Source organism: Clarias gariepinus, chromosome 8 (genome assembly GCF_024256425.1).
Source record: "Clarias gariepinus isolate MV-2021 ecotype Netherlands chromosome 8, CGAR_prim_01v2, whole genome shotgun sequence".
NCBI classification, from domain to species: Eukaryota; Metazoa; Chordata; class Actinopteri; order Siluriformes; family Clariidae; genus Clarias; species Clarias gariepinus.
In genome coordinates this window covers 22,039,586-22,066,955 of record NC_071107.1, presented here as the reverse complement: position 1 = coordinate 22,066,955, position 27,370 = coordinate 22,039,586, and the positions used below count along the sequence as shown (strand labels likewise).

The window sequence follows — 27,370 nt, the reverse complement described above, 5'->3', positions numbered from 1 at the left end:
ATGCAACAGGTGATATCATTTGGTCACATGCTTGATGCAGGTATGTACAAATCACATATGCGGTTTTAGTTAACTTCATTTACTTTATAATTTGTTACATTTGGATGTTACAAATTTGTTACAAATTGAATGATCTACCACCAAAGATGTCAATGTCCTCGCTTTTTAACATATTAAGTTTAAATATTAGAAAAATAAAAGCTGAAATTCAGATATGAGACATATTTTTGTTTTGATCTTAAACCAAAATGAAAAAACAAAAGAATTGGCTGTGCTGCTTTATCTCTCTCAGAGGGAACCGTAGGCTTGATGGATACAGTCCCTTGGTTTAGAGAGGTTGAAAGTGCCGAGTTCTGGTGCTTATTGGTGCAGTTTCTATAGCGACTGTATTCATGGTGAACCTCCTTCTTCCAAAGAAGCACAGAGGAGTGCAGTATCAAAAGAACATCAAACAGAACTTCTGTATACGCTCATTCACTCTACATACACACGGTCTTGCAAGCACCTTTCAGATGCTCCTCCATTACACACGCAGAAAACAAGGCTTCCTGAAGGACATCAAACAGCTTGTCTGGTTCTCTCTCCCCCTCTTACACACACACACACACACACATACACACACACACACTCACACTCCATGAGCTCTGTTCAGCTCTAGAGGAGAGTGAGCTGCCTACTAATGGGGCAGCGGTAATGCCAGCTTAGGTTTAAATGCAGCTTAATGTTGGCAGCCTAACACAGTATTTTTGTTATTACTCAGCTGAAACTAATGACATTTATATTAAATTAATCACTAACATGACAGCTACACTAAATTGTCTAATTTAATTCATTATAACGCTTAACATTTTCCAAGCTCGTAATAAAACTTAAAAGGCATAGGATGTGTGTGCTGAGTAGTGATTGTAGTGTAGCTCTTAAGTCATACTCTATCACACAAGTAAAGATTAGGCTTTGACTGAATAATGTACTGTAGTACAGACAAAAAAAATTTCACTGCTAAAATATTGTGCATCTTTATGTTAACTGCAATCTAATTATTAATGCCGTCTTTCTCTTTTTTTTCCCTCTCTCTCTCTCTCTCTCTCTCTCTCTCTCTCTCTCATTTGAACCTTTTCCCTTTCTTAGGATAAATATGTGTCCTAATAACTGCTCAGGCCGTGGCGTTTGTCATCCTGCTAACTCCAGTGACGTGGTGCAGTGTGATTGTGAGGAGGGCTGGAAAGGCGATGCATGTGATGTCCCATATTGTGCCTCAAACTGCAGTTACCCTGTGGGGGGTCAGTGCCAAATCAGTGACAAACGCTGTCTCTGCAACCATGGCTGGCAAGGTGGGCCACTTCTGTCCTTATAGCAAAATAAACGATAATAGTATTCACAGGAAAAAAAAGCATAACATTTAGTGCAGTTCAGTAAAGTGTCTGCTTGCTTATGTGTCATGACTGGTATAGACCAGTGACCAATAATCTGTCTGTACTATAGACTGGTTTGTATTATTCGCTTTCCTTGCTGAAGGCCCTCAATCTATCTATAGCTTTTTATAAGAATCACTGAAATATTAACTGAGGAACAGTAGGAACATTTTTCTTTTTTCTTTTTCTTAAATCAAAATTGTTGTGCATCTAACTACGTTACAATAACTCTTGGTCGTTATACATTTTCCTGCTCTGCAAACCAACTGTAAAGTTTGTCACTCGGGGCATTAGGACAATTTAAGCAATTAGGGCTGAATTCCCCAAGCCTCGTTCCATGCAAAATTACATTCCCGAGGTTAGCTCATTGAAGACTCATTGAAGCTTTTGCAGTCCCGTTGAGCTAAATCAAGTTTGTATCTTTCAAAGGTATTTAGTACAAATTAAATGTTTTTCCTTTCCTTAGTCTAGCTGTATGCCTAGTTCCGGTTAGTCATACACATGACGTATTTTTGTACAGAACAGGAGTTGTGAAATTTGACCTCAGTTATTTACATTGTACTCTCATTCTGGGCGACAAACCTCATGGGGGGGGTGCACAGAGCAGGAAAACCTATAATGATCAAAAGCCATTGTAATGTTCTTTCATGCACCTCAGTTTTGATTTAGGACAAACTTCCCAAAACTATTTATTTAACCCAGCTGTTTTTAGACTTTTGGCATTAGCTGAATACTGTAGAACTTTCTTTCCTTACTTTAACACTATGAGGCCATTTGACAATCTAACCAACCAATCTCATACTTGCTTCTTTAAACAAAACCGCTAATAATCTTTACAAAATTATATTTTTTATATGGTCTTTCTATATTTTTTTAAATGTTTGTTTAATGCTAATACATCAGTATGCATGCAAGCATATTACAGTACATTCATGTTTGTGCAGTTTTGTAAGTGGAAATTTCTAAGGTGTAAAAATATTATTTCCCATCTTGGCACAAATGATGTGTGAGGTGAAAAAAAAAAAAAAAAGTGTGCCATGATGAAAGCATGCCATTTGTCTGCCCTGTCGGAGCACATAAACCTTGTAAAAAGCGGTTTTAGCTGCACTCTTTACAGTTACAGGCCTGAGTGGCTACTGAGACTGTTCTGTCATAGAGAACTTTAAACATTTATCCAATAGTTTGAATTGAAATTGCAGTACAACAATGGAAAGCAGTGAGTAATGTAAGCCACGGGCTAGCTGAGTGACCTTAGTTATGTGAGCGTTACATTGGTATATAGCAGAATTGGCTTCAGCTGAATTAATATGCAGACAGTTTTAAATCTATACTACATGCAAACCATGGTTTTGAGAATGTAATCATTACCATCAGAGTTAATATGAAAGTGGAGCAGGCATATTTACACTGCTTTCACTAGTATACTGAAACCTGAAACAGTATTATTGCTACACCTATGGGTTTTATATTCGTTTTTGTGGGAATTAAAACTGGGTATTTGATGGTAATAACTGATTACCATCTTTGGCTCTTGTACGTTTAGATAATGATTAACTCTCAATCAGTCCTGATTTACTATTTATAAACCTCTTTTATGTTTTGTAGCAGAAGGATACAGGTGATACAATTAATTGTATATTAAACAGTGTTTGTGTTTGTTTGTTTGTTTCAGGCCCTGATTGTTCAGTGTCCGTACCTGCTAATGTTTCATTTTGGACACATGAGGACTTCAGTGGACACAGCCTGGCACGGGCATCCCATAAGGCTGTGGTTCATGAAGATGTCATGTGGGTGATCGGTGGTCATGTATTCAACTACACCAGCTACCAGATGGTGATGGCGTGAGTGCTGTGCCCCAAAAACTACCACGTTTACATTTTTTTACAACTAAGTATGGTATATTTATTTACACTTCCCTTCCTGCCTCCCTCTTTTTCTGTGTCTTTCAGATTTAATCTCTCCTCTCAGAGCTGGATGTCTGTAAATCGTTCAGCCAATTTGGTGACTGCACGCTACGGTCATTCTCTAGCTGTGCATGAGGTGTGTGGGCATGTGCTTAATTGTGCAATGAGGACCATACATATCCTGAAAACCTTTTTTTTTTACAAAAAGTTTGTATGTTTTCTCTGTGTTCGTGTGTGTGTGTGTAATCTCAGGATAAGATCTATATGTATGGTGGGAAGATTGATTCCACAGGGAATGTGACATCTGAGCTGTGGGTGTTTCACATAAAGAATCAGTCGTGGGAGCTGCTGAACCCAAGAGCTAAAGAGCAATATGCAGTGGTGGGTCACTCTGCTCATGTTGTTCACCTCCAGCCTGACGGATCAGAGCCGGTCATGCTCGTCATCTTTGGTCACTGCCCTCTGTATGGATACATCAGCCAAGTGCAGCAGTACAACATTGGTTAGCAATTTTTATTACATAAATCCATATTGCATATACTTACTGTATCAACTGTACTGTATCACACTTACTGCACCTGTGCTGTATCTGCAACTACTATGAAAAAATTATTTCAAAACATGTGAGGACAAAATGCTTGCAATACATTTGAATATTAAATATTTTTGTCAACTTTTCAACTCTGACAGAGTTACCATAAAGCCCTAAAGTCCTTATAATTAATATGTCCGGCGTCACGTTGGCGTAGTGGTTTGAACTTCCAGGATCTGTGTGCATAGAGTTTGTATGTTCCCCTCTTGCTTGTGGGTTTCCTCCGGGTTTCCACCCAAAGTACAAGGACATGCTAATGCTAATTGGTGTTCCCAAATTGCCCTGGAGGGTGTGTGTAAGTGAGTGTGTGGTGTGTGCATGTGTGTGCCCTACAATGGATTGGCACCCTGTACCCCACCTTATTCCAGACGTTTCCTGGGGTTAGGCTCCAGGCCTCCTGCAAACCTTTATAGGATAAGAAGTATAGAGGATAATTAATTAATTCATTAATATTAAAAAAATGTAAGGTTATGGAGGGCGGCACGGTGGCTTAGTGGTTAGCACTGTCGCCTTGCACCTCCAGGGTCTGGATTTGATTTCCGCTGTGTACATGGAATTTTCATGTTCTCATCATGTTTGGTGGGTTTTCTCCAGGTACTTCGGTTTCCCCCCTTACAGTCCAAAAACATGCATCAACACCAATTTATCAACGTCAATTTAACAAAAACCCATAGGAATTATTTGCTAGCATATGGCTAGTCATGCCCATTAAGTGTAGCCTGTTAATCAGTGTCATACAGTATGTCCATATGTTTTATTTTTTATGGATTTCTTACATACTGAGGGGCGAAAAAAAGGAGATTGTGCAAGATATGTTTGAGGTCATCTGGAAAATCCCTGCAGCTTTTCAGATGAAAACAAAAAAAGCTAAGCTTGTCTTAAACATTATTTTGCAGTCACTTACAGGTGTATGCTTAACTATCTAAAACTGTTGTGTCTGGCGGGTGCCAGCATGTGGGCTTGGATGTTCGTCATGGAATTTATTTGTAATGTCTTACTCCACAGCAGTGGTTATTGCCTCATGTAAAATATGATTTTAGGAAGTATTACTTTAACCTTTTAAGTCAAAATTAGGTTCATGCATTTATTGTGTCAGTTGTATATGGTGTGCAGTGATCTTTAAAGCTTTAGTTGCGCCAGTACAGAGTCTCTCTATGATACTCTACACACAGAAACCAAACAGTAACACTGTGTCTCTGCACATAGACTTTACTTGGGTGGGCTACAGAGGTATATTAACTCCCTCTCAAGTATATTTTGTCACCTAAGTTTATTTCTTTTTAGGAAAGATTGACGCCAACCATGATCGATAAATTAAAGTTTAGATATTTAGGATACTACAGGCATGGACCAAGAACTACTAGTCAATTTCCTTGGTTAATAGGAAAGAAATGTTAAACTAGATTTTTAAAAGGTTCCAGGTTGTAGACCATCCAATAATACAATTTATTGTGTTAACCTATACTAATTATACTAGTCTGTGGGAGTGACCTGACTGATCTTATAACAGACTTTCAGCGCTAAAATAAAAAATGTAGTTTATGCAGACTGAAAATGTCCGAAGAGTCAATTTCCATTCCTAATTGATGGACTGGAGCACGAACCATGAGAAAGAGTAAAGTGAAAAAAATATCTACAGTAATTCTGAATTCTCTAAATTGATTTTTGTCTCTTTCTGCATCCAGTAAAGAACAGGTGGAGTGTTTTAGAGACGACTGGAGCGCTGGTTCATGGCGGCTATGGACACAGCAGTGTGTATGACCTTCAGACACGTTCCATCTACATTCATGGCGGCTACAAGGCCTTCAATGCCACAAAGTACGGTCTGGCTGGTGACCTGTACCGCTACGATGTCAACACTAGCATGTGGTGAGCAGACAAAATGCAAAACTCACAGTGTACCAAATTATCCTGGATGTGTACACTTTGTGCAATAAATTTAACTTAGTGACCATTGATGTTAAGAGCTCGGTTTAAATAAATAATTACTAAGCCTCTGAATCAGCACAACGCATGGTGTACTGTTATGAGTCACATGAATGTGTGAATATATGTATGTTATGAAATATATGTTTGCCAAGGTCCTGGACAAATATGTGGAATTGTATCTTTCTGTGCCTCTGGTTTAATGATGATGTAACACTGATTTCAGGTCGATTCTGCGGGACAGCGGGTCTTATCGCTACCTCCACACAGCCGTGCTGGTAGGCGGGAACTTGCTAGCGTTCGGCGGAAACACCCACAATGATACATCCATGAGTTATGGTGCCAAGTGCTTCTCTTCTGACTTCATGGCCTACAACCTGGGTGAGTAATGACAGCATGGAGTCCTTATTGGCAGTAACCAACATTAAGAAAAAGAATCATTCTTGCTTTCATTCTAGTTTAATATTCAGAGTGAAGTGTTTTGCTTTGTTGCTGCTTTTTATTTTTATTATAGCCTCAGGTTTTGTCTGATAGATCTTTTTTTGTCTTTGAGCTCTTGCCGTGTTTGAGACCAGGCCAAACGATGAGTCATGTGACTTATGTAGGTGTCAAGAAAAAAACATTTGAGTAATGTATTTCACCATCTGTGTATGATTAGACTTGGTGTTTAAGACCTGCATTAAAAATAAAATTTCCAGTGTGGAAAACCTTTTCATATATGTAATCCCCCTTCAAAGTTATGTCAACACATAAGCAATTAAAGCAGCCATATTCCTCCTGAGAAAAACTTGCATGTACTTTTTTTTATGTGATTAATGAAATTGAAGTCCATTAAAATGTGCCAAACTTTATCTATCACTAGGTATGGAGTAAAAATCATTTGTATAGGCAATAATTATATATTTACTTAACTTGTTTGGACAAGCTCTCTTCAAGATTTGACATTTAGTAATTCTTCAATATTATGATGAATCCGAACATTTAAATGAATTGAATGACAAAAAAAAAAAAAAACTTTGGAATTCACACTTTCTTGTTGACTGCTCATTTTAATCAGACTCTTTTATTACAAGCATTAATTATAGTAAGGGGAACTGAAACATGAACCTTCCGCATGCTTTTGTGCGAGTCCACCATAAGCTACGTTCACATTATCAGCCTGACGTGAATTACAACTAATTTATTTTTACCCTAATTTGACACAGGTCTGATGTCTGTATGTTTTTTTTATATCGGATCTGAGTCACTTTGATACATATCAGATATAGGGTCACACACCAGATACGTGGTCTTGCAACTCGAATGAGAATAAACAGGTCAGAATTCCTGCCATCAGCAGCCGCAGCTCATGGATTTCATTTAAACAAAGAAAACAGTGAAGGAAATATTTAGTGGATGGAAAGTGAAATCGGTAATTTAGTAAATATTCGGTAGGTAAGTCTGTCAGAGCAAAACTGGAGGAAACCTATGTTTGAGGTTATTCCAAAGAAAATGCAATGAACATGACTGCAGATAAACAATCTTAAGTCTAAGTTCAAGGAAACTAAATGCAAGCAAATGTGTATTGATGTACAAATGTGTGCAATTTTGGAGAACAGACACATTCAGATTAGAGTAAAATAAAAGTTACTTGTAATTCTGAATGTGACATGCAAATTACTTAAAAATCAGAATTGAACAATGTGGCTTGTAATGTGAACGAAACCTTAGTGGCTGTTTGTTAAACTCAGAAAGAGCATGCCTTCAGGACTGTGGTTCTTATAAGCTCCAGCAGAGGGCAATCTGGAATAAGTTATGAAACCACAGAAACCACTAAAGAATGTCCTATACTTTTAACGTTCCCCTGTTTTTCTCTCATTTATGAGCATTCTAGATTTAAAGGGTAAGTGTCAGGTTTATAGCAGTTTTTATGAGCTTTGATTAAGGTAAATTGTTAGCTTTTCTTTTTGATATATCTATTTCCTATCAGCTAAAATGACATGACATTACTACTAGTGATTTCAGCAGTCATGGCCAATTACATGTGGACATGACTTTTAAAAAAAAAAAAAGTTTCATAGTTTTTTGTTTTTTTTACAATATAACAATTGGGCCCTCAAAAATAACGGTTAGTAGAAATCGAAGATTAGGTAATGGCGTACATTTGAGCTGTGATGTTCTGTCACAGTCCTCTGGAACTCCTGATTTAACAGCTTGCTGTTTTTTGTTTTTAAGGTGATCTCATTTTAAAGATAATCCCATAATCTTGGATTACGTCATCTTTAGAAAATGTCAACATTCACTATATTCTCAGTGGAGTAGCTTTTTTCTTTGTGAGAATGCTCTAATTTGCAGTTTGCCTGAGGATAGTTTATGCCAGGGAACTTGTAATGTAGCCTGATGCTGTACTTTTTGTTGCCAGCTCAGATGGTCTAAAAAAGGTTTGTGATTAAAGGTCATGAAGCTTTTATTTTTAACCCACCTGAGTAGGTGGTATACACCTTGTACCTGACTGGTGAGTTGCAGCAGCCGCATTCCTCCTGAGCTTGTCTGTTATTACTGCAGAAAAGAAAAGGGAATTGTGTGTACCAAAAAAAAAACAAAAACAATTTGCAGCCAGTTACTGAGAGCACAGAGAACAATATTTTAGATTTACATTTCATGGCAAATATTTGCTCTGTACCTGGTTTTGCTCTGTTTCATCCTATTTGCCCTGTTCCTGTTTCTATGGTTTAAAATTTTGATTTATTTCCTTCTGTCTCTACATAAATTAAGTTGGATTTATTTAGAGCTTCGGTGTAATCGATTACATCGATTACATAAATACGTCAAATCACGTTAGGTGCGTCCATGCGTTGCATGATTTTCTTCCGTGCCCAGTGTTGTTGCCGCATGATGGTATGTAAGACTTTATCCCCAAATATCCAATGTGTGGGAATTCTTTAATAAAAACACCTAATAAAATGTTGCTGTGGCTCACTGTGGTGCGTGCACACACACACACACACACGTACACAAACAGAAACACATACTGTACATACTCGGAGCACACACATGTCAATGCCGGTTCTCTCAGCTTGAGACCATTTGGGTGTATCCGGAGCAGATGCTAACGGCTAGTCTTTCAGCTCCACTTTCCATTGGCGGGTGGTAATATAATATGTGCGTCTAGACTTATGAATTGGAATAGAATATGTGCGCTTACTTTTAAAAAATTTATTTGATAAAATGTCACTGATTTTTATTTAATTTTTTTTTGGGGGGGGGGTGGCTTTATGAAGAGGCAAATTTTTTTTTATTCATAAACACCCCACATGGCCTCTAAACTTATTAATCTTATTTATATTGTATGTGTGAAAAATATTTTTTGGTAGTGTGATATAGATATTATTTATTGGCTTAAGTTAATTTAAGGATTAATTATCCAACCAGAAAATTATCACAAGATTAATAGAAAAAAATAATCATTAAACTAATTGACTATCTTGGGGCAGGAGGAAAAAAAGAATAGTTCAAAAGATTAATCCATATAAAAAAAATAATAATAAAATAAATAAATAAATGTGTTAGGTGTGGCTCTAGATTCCACCCCGCTATTGTATGTTCAGCCAATAAGAAATGACTATGATGCATTGAACATATCTAGTTGTAACACAGTTATACGCCCAGCTTATCAGTTGTATACATGATGTTCCTGAATATATCATGGCATCTCCTCAGGAAATTGTCTGTGAATGCATCATGTCTAACAGGTCTTCCCTAGATACTTAAGATACACAACAAGTGGATGTTTCCAAGTAGGCCTTGAAGTGATTTCTAAGGCTGGGCAACAGTACAGAGAGAGAGAGTATGATCCAAACACTGTACAAATTAGGATTTTCTCTCTGTGTTAGGGTTTAAGGGTGTAAGGGTTATTGTGGCATGCTAACAATAAAAAATAAACAGGTAGAAGATACATTCATTCCTTTTTTCTAATGGGTTTACTGTCCCTTGAGTAGTTTTCTGGTTATCCACTGGGATTTCTACCTCCCTGAGCCTTCTTTCAGTGTTGGCAAGTATTTAGTCGTGTTGATCTGTGAAGTGGAAATTGGTGACCCAAAGCAAAGTTTAAGAACAACGCACAAGTTCATTTAGGTTGTTTCAGTTTTTTTTATTTTTTTTATTAGTAATACATTTGTCAAAAAAAAATCTTAAAATTGTATTTAACTTAAATGGCACGGTGGCGTAGTGGTTACCACTGTCGCCTCGCACCTCTAGGTTCCGGGTTTGATTCCCGCCACAGATCTGTGTGCATGGAGTTCTTTCCGTGCTTGGTGGGTTTCCTCTAAGTGAGTGTACATAAATATAAATATTACACTTGTACTCTACTTTCAAAAATGGAAATTCAGTAGGAAAGAGGCAACATCTCATACAGGCAACCTTCTGTATACATTTTTTAAAACATGATTTGTGCAAAGATATACAATATGTAGGCTTAAGGGGTTGATAATGGCTGCTTGTTGTTTTATGTTATGCTCTGTTTATTCCAGCATGTGATGAGTGGACTGTGCTGCCCAAACCTGAACTTCACCATGATGTCAACCGCTTTGGACATTCCGCTGTCTACGCAAATGGGTAAACCAAATCTCTTTAAATGTTTTAATGATCACATAATCAAATAACTCTCAATGGTTTTTCTATAGTTCAGATTGTGGTCTAACGATAGCTCACCTCCTGTGCAGAAATGTTATACCATGCTAAGGAAGAGCTACCTGTTAGTACATGTACACATCCGTTTATATTTCAGGATGTAGCCTTGATTCTCTTTGGGATTTTTTTTATGCATATATGTCAAGTAATCCTATTGGGGCAAATTCCTGCACTAATGTGCTTTAAAGACAGAGTTTTTAAAATAATTTTTATATATCCCTAATCCATAAATATAAAACAGAAATTCAGTTTGGCATTCTGCCAGTGCCCAGTGGCAGGTGTTTGGGTGCCCGTTGTGGTGGGCGTCCAGTGTATCATGCGTCCTTCAGTGTGTAACAGTGGGTAGGATTATCAGATCACTAGCCAGAATCATCACCCTCATTTATATCATACTGTAAGATAATAATGTGTCTGCCAAAATACTACCGCAATGAGCCTCAGCGAAGTGACCCACACTCCAGTCACAGGCAATGGTAGCACGCAGGCAATAAAAATGAAGGGTCTAAAATGCTTGGAGCTTTCATGTCAAACCAGGACTTTTCATTATGCAGGATGACAAGACACAGATAGTTATAAAAGTAAAATCTTCCCCTTATTTATCTATATAATCCCGTGCTGAACTAACGCACTTATCTCAGATACTTACCTAGTGCTTGGATACCATCAAGGTAGAACGTTATCTTAGTATGTCTGAGCCATGTTTGGATTGCCTGCTTCATATCGGGTCAGTAAATTTTTTTCAAGTTTTACAACTTCATTCATGGGAAATTCATCACAAAGTGTGACTTGAGCTGCATGTCCACCTTACTTCAAACAGCTAAATGCAAACCAACAGGCACATTAATGTGAAGATGAACAACTGCATGTAGTCAGTAGTAACCTACAAGGCTTGTTTATTTTCTCTTGTCTCTGTACACTCTGTGTGTGTATATATATATATATATATATATATATATATATATATATATATATATATACATACACACACACACACCACTAATATAAGCTTTCCATGATCAATATTATATATAATTGCTCCTGTGCTTGTGACACATCTCTTTCACATAATCTCACTGATTTATCTATAAAGGTAGAACTCATTCAGCTCGTCATTAACGATCAATTTCCTGAATTCCTCCCTAATCTTTTTATCTCTGTTCTTATCCTACACTCTTAACTTTTGTATCAGGTTATCCTGTCTTCTTCTTTATTTTCTGACTGCTCACTAACATAACATTCTCTCTTCTCCCTCTCTGTTTTCTCTCTCAGAGTGATGTATGTGTACGGAGGTTTTAACAGCCTGATGCTGAGCGACATGTTGAGGTTTACTCCTGCAAGCTGTTCTGCTTACACTGAAACCGAATGTGTGACGGCTCTGCCAGGTGTGTGGTGTTTGTGGAATTCCACCACCAATACGTGCCATCCCTGGGAGACGGGTAAACTCCAAGACCAAGAGATGTGCCCTCCACGAGTGTGTAAGTAGCACTACACTTTTGCCGTTGGTGCGCTGGTCACAATTTTATTGATATCCTAATTTTATATGCCTATGCATAAGCTGCAGGATCATAGAGTAACTGCAACATTTTCCCCTCTCAAATGCAAACATAAATAAATTAAAAATATATATTTTGGGAGTCAATTTGGCGATACATTAATTATTGCCACACAAATGAATCATGAAACAAATTTAATCTTTTCTTTTCCCCCATATTTATGAGGCAGTATGGTTCTATTGCATAGAATTTTTATTCCTATGCAATTATGATTATAATAGTCGCAAGTATATGTTTGAGTGTTCTTTGATTTTCTATTTTGTGAGTTCATTCATATTTCAGGGTACAATCACTGTTAATTTGCTTTATTTGATGTGCTGGAGTTGTGAGCTAATTACTCCTTACTACTCTATTAACATATAAATATATGAATTATATTTTACTCCCCTTGTTTTTCTTTTTTGCTGATAATAAATGCATAATCAGTTGTAATCAATAAGAATAATAATTTATAATTGTTGCTTTGTTTTACTTTAGTCCTTGTCTTTAAAATTGATGCATGAGTCTAAATTATCTGATTATTACACCACTAGCTACAACGCATTTAAAAACAAAAAACAAAAAAAAACAACTGTGTGTTTGTGTGGGCATGTGTTTCAGATGTTAGCAGTGATAAGTGTGACCAGTACACTGACTGCTACAGCTGCACAGTTAACAGCAATGGTTGTCAGTGGTGCTCTGAACGCTGTGTGGCCGTCCACATTAACTGCACTGCTTCATCGGTGAGACTGGACATTAATGTTTGCAGTGAGGGATGGATCTGAGCATGGTGGACAGAAATGGTGTTAATCTTTGTAATTGAAGTCACAGGCATGCAGGAACGTAGATTTATATAAATCGTATATAAGGATATGGGGTCGAAAGTGATAAATGAGTGAAAGATGTGAATTTTAATAGAAGAATGAAAAATAATGTAATCAAAATCTAATTTTGCATCAGTGTTTTAAAGTGATTGCTTGTTCTTTCTCTCACTACAGGGCTCAATAACAGAATATGAATCGTGTCCTAAAGGTATCCACTCCTATATGTGTAATAAAAAGACCAGCTGTAAGAGCTGTGCTACTGACCCAAACTGCCAGTGGGAAGCCAGGAACCAGGAATGCATCTCTTTGCCTGGTACTGACTGTATTACACGTTATTGCATGATATTTGTTCATCCTTGCTTCAAAATGTAATCCAAGGGCATTTTATTTTAGCGATAGAGAGCATGAGTGATCTGAAAAGGTGCTTAATCAAGTTTTGAAATTTGGAGACAAAATAGTGAAACCATGGCGAATAAAAAGAGTACTAATTAAGCAATTCATAACGTTACTTATTTGTGAGTGATGAAACTGTGCTGTGTTTCTTGTCCTATAGAGAATATCTGTGGGGAAAGCTGGCACCTGGTGGGTAACTCGTGTATGAAGCTCATCACGGCTAAGGATTCGTATGACAATGCCAAGCTGGCCTGCCGCAGTCACAGCGCTGTGCTTGCCTCACTAACCACCCAGAAAAAGGTGCAATTTGTCCTCAAAGAGCTGCAGAGCAGAAGTGCACACGTGAGTGAGGCTCTAAATCAAGTAGGCAGTTCCTTCCCCTGATGGCTTATTATCTTGACCTTTTCTATTTACTCATGGTTTTGTATTTGTATTAACTGGTGGTGTTTGACATATGCTTTAAAGAAATAATCAATTATTTGTCACTGCTGTGTGTGTGTGTGTGTGTGTGTGTATGTTTGTGCGCGTGCGTGCTTGTGCAGTCTAAACTAGTAACTCCATGGGTTGGTCTAAGGAAAGTAAATGTGTCGTACTGGTGCTGGGAGGACATGTCACCGTTTACTAACACTACGCTGCAGTGGTTACCCGGAGAACCCAGCGATGCTGGCTTTTGTGGCTACTTGGCCGAGCCCAGTTCCAGCGGCCTGAAGGCAGCACCCTGCATCAACTCCTTCAACGGCAGCCTGTGTGAAAGATCAGGTAAACACACATGATCCAGTAACCATATTTTGCTGATTTGTGGATATTAAGCTGAAAGGATTGGAATCACCAGAGACGACTCAATCGATGTTATTATGATACCTAGGTGCTGATTTAATTTGTACTGTGATTCTTTAAGTATTGTAATGTTATAAATATCACAATCTGTAAAAAGAAAAATCTAAAAAAAAAAAAAAACAATCATAAACCAACTTGGCAAAATAGTTTAGAGAGCACCACCTGCAAGATTATAGAGGAACTGCAACCATTTTATTACCTTCAAGGCAAACATACACAAATTAAAAACTCGAATTGCATTCAGTGTGATGATACATGACCTGCCACCAGTGTTGGGGGATGTTACTTTTTAAAGTAACTAATAACGTTACAAAATTACTGTAATTAAAAAGTAATCAGTTACATTTACAGCATTACTTTCTGATAAAAGTAACTAGTTATAGTACTTTTCCATAGTTAAGACTCTTATAATTATTCTACCATCATCACTCAGCTAAGTTTGGCCCATAATCTGTTAACTACTAACACCCCTATCTTACCTACGCGGATTCGCGCAGTGGCTGTAGGTATAGTTCATCATGATTCACTGCAGGTTTTGGCGCTGTGATTAGGTTTCCACCTTTCCGCACGTCTAACCGCAAAGGTGAGATGGGGTATAACAGCAGGAATAACAGAGGGGGGCGGGGGTTGTAGGACGACTTTCACACTCTCTCTCTCTCTCTCTCTCTCTCTCACACACACACACACACACACACACACACACACACACACACACACACACACACACTAACGGATTTGGAATCACTACTGTCTGGCTCACGGATTACATAAATTGTCTGAATAACGGATTACATTTTTGAAAATATAACTAAATAACTGAGTACTTAAATGGCGGACCTAACACGTTAGATTACTCATTACATCAAAAAAGTGATCCAAGTACCTGTTACACCCAACACTGCCTGCCACACAAAATCACAATCTGCAACTAAACTGATTTCCCTCCATCTCTATTAGGTTTTATTAATAATTTATTTCCATTTATGTCAGTATTGTTGAACACACGGAAGGTCTTAATTAATTTTCTGTAACAGAGCTGCTCAGTTTGTAGTTCCAGCTGTAAATTAGATGCACACACTTGTTCACAGAGACTATTTAACGAAAAACATCCACTTATTAATATAAAACTTTTAAGTGTTTTTGACACTTTTATGTAAAAGTCTATAGGGATAGCAATAAATAAATGTTAAGAATAAATAACTTGTCTTACAGATGTTCCAAAACAGTAAGTGTAAAATTGTTAAAGATTGTAATAATCGGTTGCTATGGTGTAAAAGTAATAAAATTTTAAGAATTGCTGTTACAGCAAAATAATCTAATAATCCTTGAGTAGAATTTTTCCATCTTGTCTTATTTTTTATCTTGCGTTTCATCGTCCTAAAAACTGGGTACTGGAAATCATCATGGAATCATTAATGTTTTATCTGTCTTTTTCTTTCTATTTGTGATCCAGCGAACCACAGTGTGAAGCAGTGTCGAACTCCCTGTGCTCTGCGCTCCTCCTGTAGTGAGTGTACGAGCGGAGGTGCAGAGTGCATGTGGTGTAGTAATATGAGGCAGTGTGTCGACTCCAACGCTTACGTTGCTTCCTTTCCCTTTGGTCAATGCATGGAATGGTACACCATGAACAGCTGCCCACGTATGTATTTATATCCCTTTTCTTACTAGAGATTTGTTTATTAAGCTACAGAGCTGAATTCATACCATATAAATATGGAGTCACTTCAGTGTCAAATAAATGTTGCAGGAATTACAATGTTTTCTTGTTCATGTTTAAATGGCGCTTTACTAATATATTTCCAGTGCGCACACAAATATTTTTTATATTTACATTTATTTATAGACTAATAAACCTGCATTTAGACATCATTATTTATTTATTTTTTTTTAGACTTCCCAGATGTTCAGTTAAAAAAATTTAAAAAAGGAGAAAAAAAAATAAAATCATAAGAGCGTAAATTTAAGAGTATAAGTGAAGGTGACCACATTGCGTTAGGTCTCCACAGTATGCATGTGTACTGCCACATCAATAACCATGCTACTAGTAAATTTTCAGACTCAAATATACTTACCTAATGTGTGTAATCATGCATGAGTTTTAGGTTTGGACAACATTATTCTACAAAAAAAGAGAAGCAGAATCATATTAAATATAATATAGTTTTTCCCATCTTTTTAGGGTTATAGCATGAAGCACAGAGTTGGCAATAGTTCTATAATAAAAAATATATTTATGTGCAATATGTGTTTAATATTGTGTTCGTGTCCACAGCGGAAAATTGCTCTGGGTATAGGACATGTTCACAGTGTCTGGATCAGCCTGGTTGTGGATGGTGCACTGACCCCAGTAATACAGGGCGGGGCCAGTGTATGGAGGGATCATACCGTGGACCAATCCAAACCCTCCTTCATGCCCCTTCATCGTCGAGACCTTCCCTCGTACCAGCCCCTCAAGCTCTGTTGAATGTGAGCTGGTGTCCACATGAGACCAAGTACAACTGGTCCTTTATCCAGTGTCCAGGTAAAAATAATAGTACTCGCACACTTTTCTCCGAACATTTTTCTTTCTTTGTTTTTCTAACATATTTTGCGATTGCGTCCGTTCTCACACCGCCTCTCCCTCTCTCCCTAAAGCATGCCAGTGTAATGGCCACAGTGCATGCGTCAATGAGAGTATTTGTGAGAGATGTGAAGATCTCACCACTGGCAAGCACTGTGAGAACTGCATATCCGGTTATTATGGTGACCCCACCAACGGGGGCAGCTGTCAGCGTAAGTGATTTGAGGGAATGTAGCACTTAAGGCTCAATTGATGTTGTAGGTACAACAGACTGCAAACCGTGTCATTGTATGTGTGTTTTACAGCCTGTAAGTGTAATGGTCATGCCAGCATGTGTAATTCAAACAATGGCAAGTGTTTCTGCACCACCAAGGGCATTAAAGGAGACCGCTGCCATCAGTGAGTAACACATTCTCTATCTATCTATCACACACACACACACACACACACACACACACACACACACAAGCTGTTAAAAAACTTTAAAAAGTCATACAGCTTAATTATTCCCTTTAACTAAATACAGTACAGGCGTATTGAGAACCATGGCCTTCACCTCCTGGCTCTTTTATCTGAGAAACATTAGCAGAGTTTGAAGGCAGTCTTTATTCCTGGATGGGGAACATAAACCAGGTGCACTTGAGGTGGCTTCCATACTTCGACATTACGTGTTCATTAATATTTTTGTCACTGTTTCATTGTAGCAGTGCGACTGACTTATCCCAGTGATTAGCTCCACTTCCACATGCAGGCAAATTTTTAAGAGTGCTGTTACTAGTGCAGAGTCAAGCAACTCTTAGGGAACAATCAAGGTAACTCCAGAATAATAACCACCGTTTCATTTGCATAACTCTCAAGTGTACCTGCGCTCTTTGTTTTAATTGAACTAACACCAGTTTAATTTGACTTGTACAAAACTTGTGAGCCTACTGTGCTATATTATTTAACATGTTATTTCTTTATGTTATTATATACATATTCACATTATGTACTTTTTACCTGTTTTATCCCCCCCCCCCCCTTCCCTGTCTCTTTATTTATCCCTCAGGTGTGAAGTGGAGAATCGTTACCAGGGCAACCCTCTAAAAGGAACCTGCTATTGTGAGTGTTCTAAAGCAGAAGCAATTACAAACACGGCTGATTGAGATTTGACGGCTCTTTACAAAGAGCTTAAGTAGTTTACCTATTTCCTAAATTACCCATCTCTGCCTCTTACTTCTCTTGGAGTGGGTGCTTTTTGGGTCAAAGTAGTGCAAAGGAGGGCACTGGGGTTGCTCAGGAAGTTTGCATCCAGTCTGGTTAATCCCAATGTTGAGAAGTAGAACATGGATAAATCATCACCTCCTCTGCTCCTGTAAGGAAGGAGAAGCCACTAATTTTGTCTCTAAACAGCACACACATCCATCAACTACTTAAGCACTTACAAAGCTTAACTAGAACACACATTACCCTGACTCCTGGGGGCTAGGAGGGCTGGGACTGAGCTAGGTTGAGGCTGTAGAGGCTGAGATGAGTGTGTGTTCAGACAGGCCTGATTAAAAGTATCAGAAGCTCACTAGAAAACCTCAATTTTTTTTAATGATGATCTGATTCAGTCTAAATGGTAAATGTGTAATATGTAAATATAGGTTAATTTGTAGTGAAGTATTATACAACTTATATATTAAATTGCATCAATTAAGCTGACTTTGAAGAAATAGACATGCCTAACCACTCTGCCTCTTGCACACAGACACTTTGCTAATAGACTACCAGTTCACCTTCAGCCTGACTCAGGAGGATGACCGCTACTACACCGCCATTAATTTTGTAGCCACACCAGACGAGGTGAGCTGCAAACCCACTCTCAAGTTATATACATATTTTATGCCTGCCTGTGCCATATTTTATCCAGCCAGGTACAAAGAGATATAAATAAAATGGGGTTGTTTGTAAACCATTAACATCTGTTCACCCATATAATGCATATTAAGCTTACTGCTAGCTTGCACACACTTAGTGTACACAGTGGGATTATTCCATTTATCCAATAATTTGGCAGCAGCACGATGATAAAACATGGAGATACAGGCGCTGAGCTTCAGGTAATGTTTACAGAAACATCAGAATAAGGAATAAGCATGATTCCTGTGACGTTAATCGTGGGATGCTTGTTGATGCCTGCGGCTGAGCTCCTGGACTTTTCAAACACAGCAGTCTCTAAAGCAGGGGTCGGCAACCTTAGGCATACTGCCACCATATTTATTTTGAAAGAAAGGTTCAAGTGCCATCTTAGCAGTAAGCCAAATCAATCATTGGCTGTTGTGCAGCCTGTCCATGGTAATTTAGTTTGATAGACGGTACCACCTACCACAGAAAAATCACAGTGAATCTGTTCAGGTTTGGTGAATAATGGCAACCCTGCTGGCTGAGACAGCTTAAGTAAAGGTTTAGGCATTTTAGCCCTCACAGACAAAAAAAAGAGTGTGTTTAAAAAAAAAAAAAAAAAAAAAGACAGAGTGGTGTGTACTTGAAGTTTTAAAAATGTTGTTGGCCAAAGTTGGGTGTTAGGCACCATTTTGAGCCAAGGCACAAGAAATCATTTAAAAGACCAGGCAGAGAAGGCAAAGTCTATCCAATATACCATGTCCAGTGTGGGAAGCCAATACTCTTAAAATTTTTATTAGTTCACTAATAAACTGTGTGACTGAAACAAGATATTGCAGAAAGCCATTTACTGATGATATTTTATATTATACATCTGTATGCATGTACGTGCGTGTGTATGTATGTATGAATGTATATATCTTGGTAGCACAGGAAAAAATGGCAGAAAATAACTGCAGTAAAAGACATGGACTCGAATGATACCGCAAATGCTTAAAGCCAATGTTTATCACAACAAAGGTGAGGACATAGTCAGGGTATTTATGGAACATCTTGAGGCGAAAAGAATTGACATCAGAAAGATTTTTGCAGTGACAACAGATGGTGCCCCCGCCATGGTCGGGAAACAGAGGGGAGCTGTCAAATTAATTAAGGAAAAAGTCGGCCACCTTATCATGAGACTCTACCGCATAATACACCAAGATATTCTTCTTGCAAATATGTCAAATTCAGATCTTAATGAGGTTATTGCTACTTATTAACTTAAGCAGTTTGCTATCCAAAACATTATTCAGAACTCAAGGACAAGAAGTGGGTTGTAAAACTTTATTTTTTTTATTGATAACAATTTGCAGTCGTTTGGATTAATGCCTTAAAATGACCATTACAGTATCCTGATTATGATAAAAATGTTCTTGTTAAGCATTTGTCCTATGTGGATGGAATAAAATCTTGTCGGAAGATGTTCTTGTGATGTCTGGTGTTGTAATTAAAATAAACATTGATATGGCACACTAATTAACTAGAACATTATAACTTGAACATTATCGGCACGTCATGTCAAAAAGGTATCTGATTCCTGCTCTAGAGTTTCTGCAGAATGGTAAGGAGAAAAAAACATTGAGTGAGTGACAGGTCTGTGGGTGCAAACACTTTTTATGATAAACCAGGAAGGATTTAGTAACTGAAATAACTCTTCTTAACATTGGTGTTGAGCAGAAATGCATCTGAGCATGCACAAAACCATCATTGACCACATGGAAGTTCTTGACCTATCTGCATAAGGTTTTGCATTGTACTGGTGCCACATGATTGGTTAAATAGATGACTACACAACTATGCAAGTTTACAGATGTTCTCCGTATACAGAGTGTAATATACAGTGCAGCTGTGTCACATTTTCTTGTGATTGTTTATAAAGCAATTTTGCTGGTCAAACTCACAATTCTACTGCAATTAACCTGCCTAGCTCTTGTCCTGAATTTTAAAAATTGTGCTCTATCTCATGCTATAAATCGTCTAGACAGCTATTTTCATGTAGTTCCACCTGTAAACATGCCAGTGTTGCGTTCCAAATAAACACAGGGATTCATTTTCGTAATGAGACTTTTTTTTGCAGGCTTCATATCTAAGCTTGTTTGATGTTATAATAGTGTGTGTATAATAATGCAGCACGCATTCTGAGAAGCACCTATAATTAACCTCCACTCACTGCAGTGGCCTGTAATCCCAGTTGTAGTTTAAACATTACTGTAATAACAATGAATTTAGAAGACTTTGGTTTTAGAAAAGGCAGTTTAACCTTATATAGTTTAAATTTAAAATGTTTGCATTTGTGAAAGTGCTAAGAAAAGCTCTAGCTATTTTTGTTGTTATATTTACTTATTTAAACTATTAATTACTATTTGTATTTCTGTAGCAAAATCGAGATCTGGACATGATCATTAATGCCTCGAAGAACTTTAACCTCAACATCACCTGGGCAACCAGCTTTGCAGGTATAAAATTCTCAAATTGAGCATGATAAGCTCTTTTATATGTTTATGTATATGAGGCCTTTTAATTGTGTTTTTCTTTTGCCTCTTCTCTAACATCTTTTTTTTTTTTTTTAACTTTCCCTTAGCTGGTACTCAGTCTGGAGAAGAAATTCACATCGTCTCCTACAGCAATATAAAAGAGTTCAAGGACAGCTTCTCCAATGAAAAATTTGATTTTCGGAGCAATGTTAATATCACTTTCTTCGTTTACGTCAGCAACTTCACCTGGCCAATCAAAATACAGGTATGCATTAGTGAGTAACACTGGGTACAGGGGTCATTTAGGTGTGTATATATACTGGGGTTATTTCTGAACATTTATGGGTCCTAAGTGACACCTACATCTGCACAAACCATAGTTTCTTAAAAAAAACACTGAAGTTAGAGGAGAGGCATTAAGAGGGGTACAAGGCATTAAGAGAGTAGCATGGCATAACAGTGGGTGGTACAGCTGAGGATATAAATGTCTGGTGGCCTTTGGGGAAAAAAAAACAAAGTTACACATGTACTCATGATGTAGAAGGTATGAAACAATATACATTAAATGACTCAGCCATGCTTTCAGTAAGATTCTCATCCCTGCTTCAATTCTGCACAAAATAACTGCGAAAGTAAAAAAATAAACACAAAAGAAAAGTAAACCAACATGCCTTTACATAAGAGGGGGTAGAATTGTTTTATTTATATATTTTATTTATTAAGTCATTAATATGCCCCAAGGGTTCAGAGCTCCCCTAATGGAACCTACACAATATTGGTCATAATGTAGATGTTAAATTAACATTAATATTTAATTCTAATGTATTTAAAGTTCGCTGATCGGTGTATATACAGGGTGTCCCAAAAGTCTCCATACATTAGCACTTTTTTAGTCAAATGACTTTGAACATTTTTCATACTTTATTTAAATTATAGAATTTTTTTCCAGATGGCATAAAATAATGCATGGGGAACATAAAGTCCATGGTGTACCACGAAAAGATACAGCACAAAGAAATAATAATAATAATTATTTTTATTATTATTATTATTGTCTAAGTAGATAAAGACCTACTTATTAAAGTGCCAATTCTTTTTTGTCAACTTCATTCTTTTTATAAACGGTATCTTTATTTCAGTGTCAGTAAAGATTGCCTTCCTAGACTTTTTTGGCATGTTCCATGTTGTTTGAAATGAGCAGCATCATTAGCAGGCAACTGTTGTTTTTAAAGGGAAGGTATTTACCATATATGCTGGTTTTAGAGGGTTAGTAGGGTGAAGTTAGTTGGTGTGAGAGAAGAGGATGCAGAGGATAGGGTTAGATGGAGGCAAATGATTCGCTGTGGCGACCCCTGAAAGGGAACAGCCGAAAGACAAAGAAGAAAAAGCTGGTTTAAGAGGGTTTGTTGCTGTATACAAAAGCACATGGAAGTTTGGAATTTGTGGGATTTATCAATGCCATTGCATATAATTGTGCATATGCACGAGATAACCACCAGGCTGCTTGTTATACACGCACTTTGATACAGTATCTCACAAAAGTGAGTACACCCCTCACATTTTGTTAATATTTTATTATATCTTTTCAAGGGACAACGCTAAAAATATGAAACTATGATAAAATGTAAAGTAATCAGTGTACAGCTTGTATAATGGTGTAAAGTTGATGTCCCCTCAAAATAATTCAACACACAGCCATTAATGTCTGAACTGCTGGCAACAAAAGTGAGTACACCCCTAAATGAAAATGTTCAAATTGTGCCCAATTAGCCCTTTTCCCTTCTCGTTGTCATGTCACTCGTTAGTGTTCCAAGGTCTCAGGTGTCCTTGGGGAGCAGGTGTGTTAAATTTGGTGTTAAATATCGCTCTCACACTCTCATACTGGTCACTAGACGTTTAACATGGCACCTCATGGCAAAGAATTCTCTGAGGATCTGAAAGAAAGAATTATTGCTCTACACAAAGATGGCCTAGGCTATAAGTTGTCTCTTAAAAAGATATAATAAAATATTTACAAAAATGTGAGGGGTGTACTCACTTTTGTGAGATACTGTAAATGAGGCCCAAGCATAATTTAATCAGGTTTAATTGCCATTAACGCCAATGTCTGCAAGGTGTTCATTGACGGTAGTAGTTAGATGTGCGCGGTAGGTGTATGTGTAAGATTACATTTCTAAATCATTATGCTCTCCCCAGTCCCCTATTATAACCACCCCTGATAAAACTGTCTTACACTTTCTACTTAATTCTTCCCCCTTCTTCCCTAGAAGGCCTGGCTTTTCGGTCTGTAAGTGATTTGTCTATGCTATCCTTTCCCTCCTCCTTTTCTTCTCCTCTTCTCCTCAGTTTAGAATCAAGCATGCTGGGGCTGAAAAAACAAGTATATGGGTTGAGTGTCCTCCAAAAGAAGGGCGCATCCTTGCTTTGTAGGTTATCGATGGCGACTAGACCATAATGAGTACATGTAATTCTCATTTTCCCCCCATTGTCTAAATTTTGGATATTACTTTTCAAAAGAGTGCGTGCGGATAAGCGAGATCATGAGAATCTGAAGAGTAAGTAAGGAGGTGAGCTTAGGAAAGACAAAAGAGCTTTTGTGAATAGAAGGAACACATATGGAAGGAAATAGGAGAAAATGTTCTTCTGAATGAGGCCTTAGAAAATAATTGTTGAAAATGGTCTTTGGAAACTGAAGTCAAATGCAATGTTAATTTACAACACGGGTTTCCTTTGTGTCATGTTTTTTTTTGTGTGTAGTTTGTTTGTTTTGAGAGAAGGAGGATGAGAAAGAGGACGATAGAAATAGTGAAAAGAGGGAGAATGAGAGTCAGATGAAGGAGATGGCACAGAAAGAGAGTTGAGAAAGTTGAATAATGTTTTCATCTCAGTCTGCAGTAGGAAGATTCCAGCCTTCTGTTTCCTTCTGTGCCTTTCTTTGCATGTGGTCAAAGCCTCAGTGCCGTCTGTCCTTTTTGGCCAGCAGGTGTGTGTCTGTGTGTGAGTGTGTGAGTGAGTGAGAGATGGTAAGAACCCTTTATATGTTTTCTTTTTTTATACCGTATGTTGTATGACTACAGTAGCGGCTGAGTCAGTGGGAGACTTTATTATTTTATTTTAGCGGGAGCCAAATATGGAAACAGGCAGTTGATAGCCTTAGGGTTAGAGACACAGTATTCTGGCTTTATTGCAATTCCGAATATTAAAATGTGTAAAGGTGCAAAGAAATGTGATAAGCTTTTCAGTCCTTAATCTTTCCTCTTGATCTGGCAAAAGTTGACTTTCCTCAAATGATTCCATTTGTCTGGCTTACTTATGTACAGATCTTTGTATTGGTGCCCTGTTTCATAGCTGTTAAACATGTTTTATTTACTCACTTGTAATTATTTAGTCTGTCACCGTAGTCATCAACATTTAATCTTGGTCTGGGTGGCAGCTTTCCCAATCAGATTAGTCAGCTAAAGAAATACTTAAATACTGTGTGTTTACAGTAAAAATCCCTTAACATGCAAGTGACATATGCTGCATTTTTAAACATTTAAAAAAGTAAATGTTAGGGATGCACCGAAATGAAAATTCTGGGCCGAAAACGAAACCGAAATTTTTGGATGCACTTGGCCGAAAACCGATACCGAAACCGAAAATGGCTTCATTAAAAAACATGTTTAAAATATATATATATTTTTTGTATTAAAAAAATGTTGTATATTGCAACTTTGCTGTCCTCATCTGAAACTTTGAAGTGCTTCCAAACCGCCGACATACTCCGTGTTTGATGCGTAATGACAGCGCGAACGAGACGGGAGGATGGGAGAGGCGTGGCGACAATTTCGGCTTTTATTTTCGGCGCTTTCTTACGTTTCGGCCGAAACCGATAATGCTATTTCGGCCGAAAATTTTCGGCGGCCGAAATTTCGGTGCATCCCTAGTAAATGTAGTTTTTGGCCCGCACATTTAATTTTCCTGTGTAGTATTTTATGAAGGCAGTAAGTAATGATTGTATATTGTAATAAACATAATGACCCATTATTCAGTGAGTCGCTTTCCTACACCCCTCATTGAGCGAGGAATAATTAGTCTGTGAATTCAGTTTCCCCTCATTACCCAGTCCATTGTCTCTGATGAGATAGACCAGTGTCGGGGTCCAGGTATTAGCAACTATATAGAGTGCATCCTTTACATTGCTTATGTTTAAGAGCGGAAAGTGGAGTTTTGCCACAGTCCACTAATGTTATAAGTTCTGTCTTCGTTTACCTGAATTCTGCTTGCATATGTCTGCACATTCAGAAAATCCAGGCCATCTTAAATTAAGTGAAGGGACTTTAAGTGGATTTGTCTTTGATGTAGTAGTGAGTTAACTGGTTCAGAGTACAAAATCCCACAACATGGATTTGAACTGATTGAAATGATTCTGTAACCCCTGGCAAAAACAATGGAATCGGCACACTTGGTGGATGTTCTCCTTTTATTTTGTAGCTAAAATACAAATCACAGCTATAAAATTCAAGTTTTTTTTTGTTTTGTTCAAATAGTTGAACACTCTGGCTGTATAAAATATATTCCACAAAAATTCAACCAAGTATGAAAACCACCCATACCAAAAATGTTAAAACTAAACATGGCTTGGTTGACAGTCTTTTCATTCACATTCAGATAAGTTGGCATACAGTGAGTTACCAACAAAGGGGGCACCATGTATTGTTTTATTACTCTATATGTTCAGGACAGCTCTTTATTTATATTTTGTTCACTTTTATTTTGTTAAAGTTTTATTTTTTGCAAGGTTCCTCATTACTCTAGCAATATTTGTTATTACAACATTAATTATAACACCATTATTTTAATTAGACACATTATTACAGTTACATTAATACAGTATTTAGTATAAGCGTATTAGTATATTTTAAATAATTGAAATAAAATATTTTTAAAATGTTTTTGATTACCAACTTTCATCTGTAGTTTAGCAGTTTTTTCACAGTTAGAGAAAACCCTTTTTTTAAAAAGGCGTCTGTGACCTGAAACAAAGAAATGCGTAATAGTGGCTACATTTCTTTAGTCAGAAATTGCTAAAAAAATAGCAGTGACCCGTAAGGGAGTTAATGGCCTACTTTCTTACTACAGTTTGCACCATAAACACTAGTGCAAGTAGAAAGAATTTTGAAAAGTTCTTGGGAATAAAAGTAAAAACAGGTAGACCAAGGAAGATGTCAGATTGTCAGGACAGAAAACTAAAAGTAATAAGCCATGAAAATAAAAAATGCATGACAAAACAAATGGATAGAAACAGAAGACAGTGTTTGTGACAGAACTCGACTGAATTAAATGTGTTTCACATACATAAAACCAAATAAAATCAGCACTGAAACTAAATAGAAGAAAAGAAGAATACGGTGGGCTAAAGAGAAGCAATCGTGGAGCGTGGATGATTGGATGAAAGTTATTTTCAGTGATGAAACATTAATCTGCATTGGAGAGGGAGACGACGCTGAAACTTTGTCTGGGGCCGCTCTAATGAATTATATGAAGATAACTGCCTAAAGAAAACAATGTGATTTTCTCGCTCATATATAATACGGGGTTGCTTGTCATGAAAAGGCCCAGGGAGATGGCATGCATTACCTCAACAGTTAGTACACAGGTATACACTGAAATTTTGGACACTTTTCTCATTCCATTGATAAAAACAGGTTTGGTTACAAGGTCATTTTTCATGATTATACCATGTTTTGCCACAGAAAAGCAGCGCATTTATTCCGCGTTATTCGTTATTCCGTTTATTTGCTTGCGGGGGAAGAAGTAAAAAGTAAAGAAATAATTAAAGCAAAATTCTGCCTTACTCTTACCTCTAAAGATAAAAAGTGAGTGGACAGCAATTACTGAATGCATCAATACCACCTGTCAGTTTGCCATGGATCAGGCCCACAAATCCATGAATCCATGTTTTTTGTTTATTTTATGCTGTTTGATGGGAAAATTTATGAATATTTGCCTAATCTGCTGTGCTGTTAGAGGAAAGTTTTATTTATTATTTGTGCCAAAACTAAATTATTAATGTTTCAAAGCTGCATTTTAGCTGTCACTGGGGAAAAAAAAAAGTAGCAGTCACCTGCGGAAACAGCATACAAAATGTTTCTTAATGGACTTTAAAAAAAAAAAAAAACATCATCTCACCTCCGCGCACGTCTTTGCCTGAACGCCATTTTCTCATTACTCCTAACCAGAATTAGAATTACTAATTGTGATTTTTATTTATGTTTTTTCCCCTTTACTTGATCTAGGGGAAAAATGGTGTTAAATAATATAATTGAATTTAATTACTTTGAGGAATGTTACTTAAGGC

General features: G+C 37.4%; 1 protein-coding gene across 4 annotated transcripts in view; it reads left to right on the top strand.

Moving 5' to 3' along the window:
* Positions 1-27,370, top strand: part of atrn (attractin) — a 75,557-nt gene that overhangs the window by 17,794 nt on the left and 30,393 nt on the right. For 3 of the 4 annotated variants that reach the window (XM_053501663.1, XM_053501665.1, XM_053501666.1), the window contains exons 5-24: positions 1,129-1,331; positions 3,085-3,253; positions 3,362-3,452; positions 3,569-3,818; positions 5,594-5,777; positions 6,061-6,215; positions 10,343-10,427; positions 11,772-11,977; positions 12,656-12,777; positions 13,033-13,171; positions 13,412-13,614; positions 13,794-14,010; positions 15,542-15,727; positions 16,361-16,609; positions 16,723-16,860; positions 16,954-17,047; positions 17,697-17,749; positions 18,381-18,475; positions 20,934-21,012; positions 21,138-21,295. In XM_053501663.1, coding sequence (XP_053357638.1) covers positions 1,129-1,331; positions 3,085-3,253; positions 3,362-3,452; positions 3,569-3,818; positions 5,594-5,777; positions 6,061-6,215; positions 10,343-10,427; positions 11,772-11,977; positions 12,656-12,777; positions 13,033-13,171; positions 13,412-13,614; positions 13,794-14,010; positions 15,542-15,727; positions 16,361-16,609; positions 16,723-16,860; positions 16,954-17,047; positions 17,697-17,749; positions 18,381-18,475; positions 20,934-21,012; positions 21,138-21,295 — 3,076 coding nt within the window. The remainder of the gene's footprint in view (positions 1-1,128; positions 1,332-3,084; positions 3,254-3,361; positions 3,453-3,568; positions 3,819-5,593; positions 5,778-6,060; positions 6,216-10,342; positions 10,428-11,771; positions 11,978-12,655; positions 12,778-13,032; positions 13,172-13,411; positions 13,615-13,793; positions 14,011-15,541; positions 15,728-16,360; positions 16,610-16,722; positions 16,861-16,953; positions 17,048-17,696; positions 17,750-18,380; positions 18,476-20,933; positions 21,013-21,137; positions 21,296-27,370) is intronic. The other variant, XM_053501664.1, reaches the window with a different exon arrangement.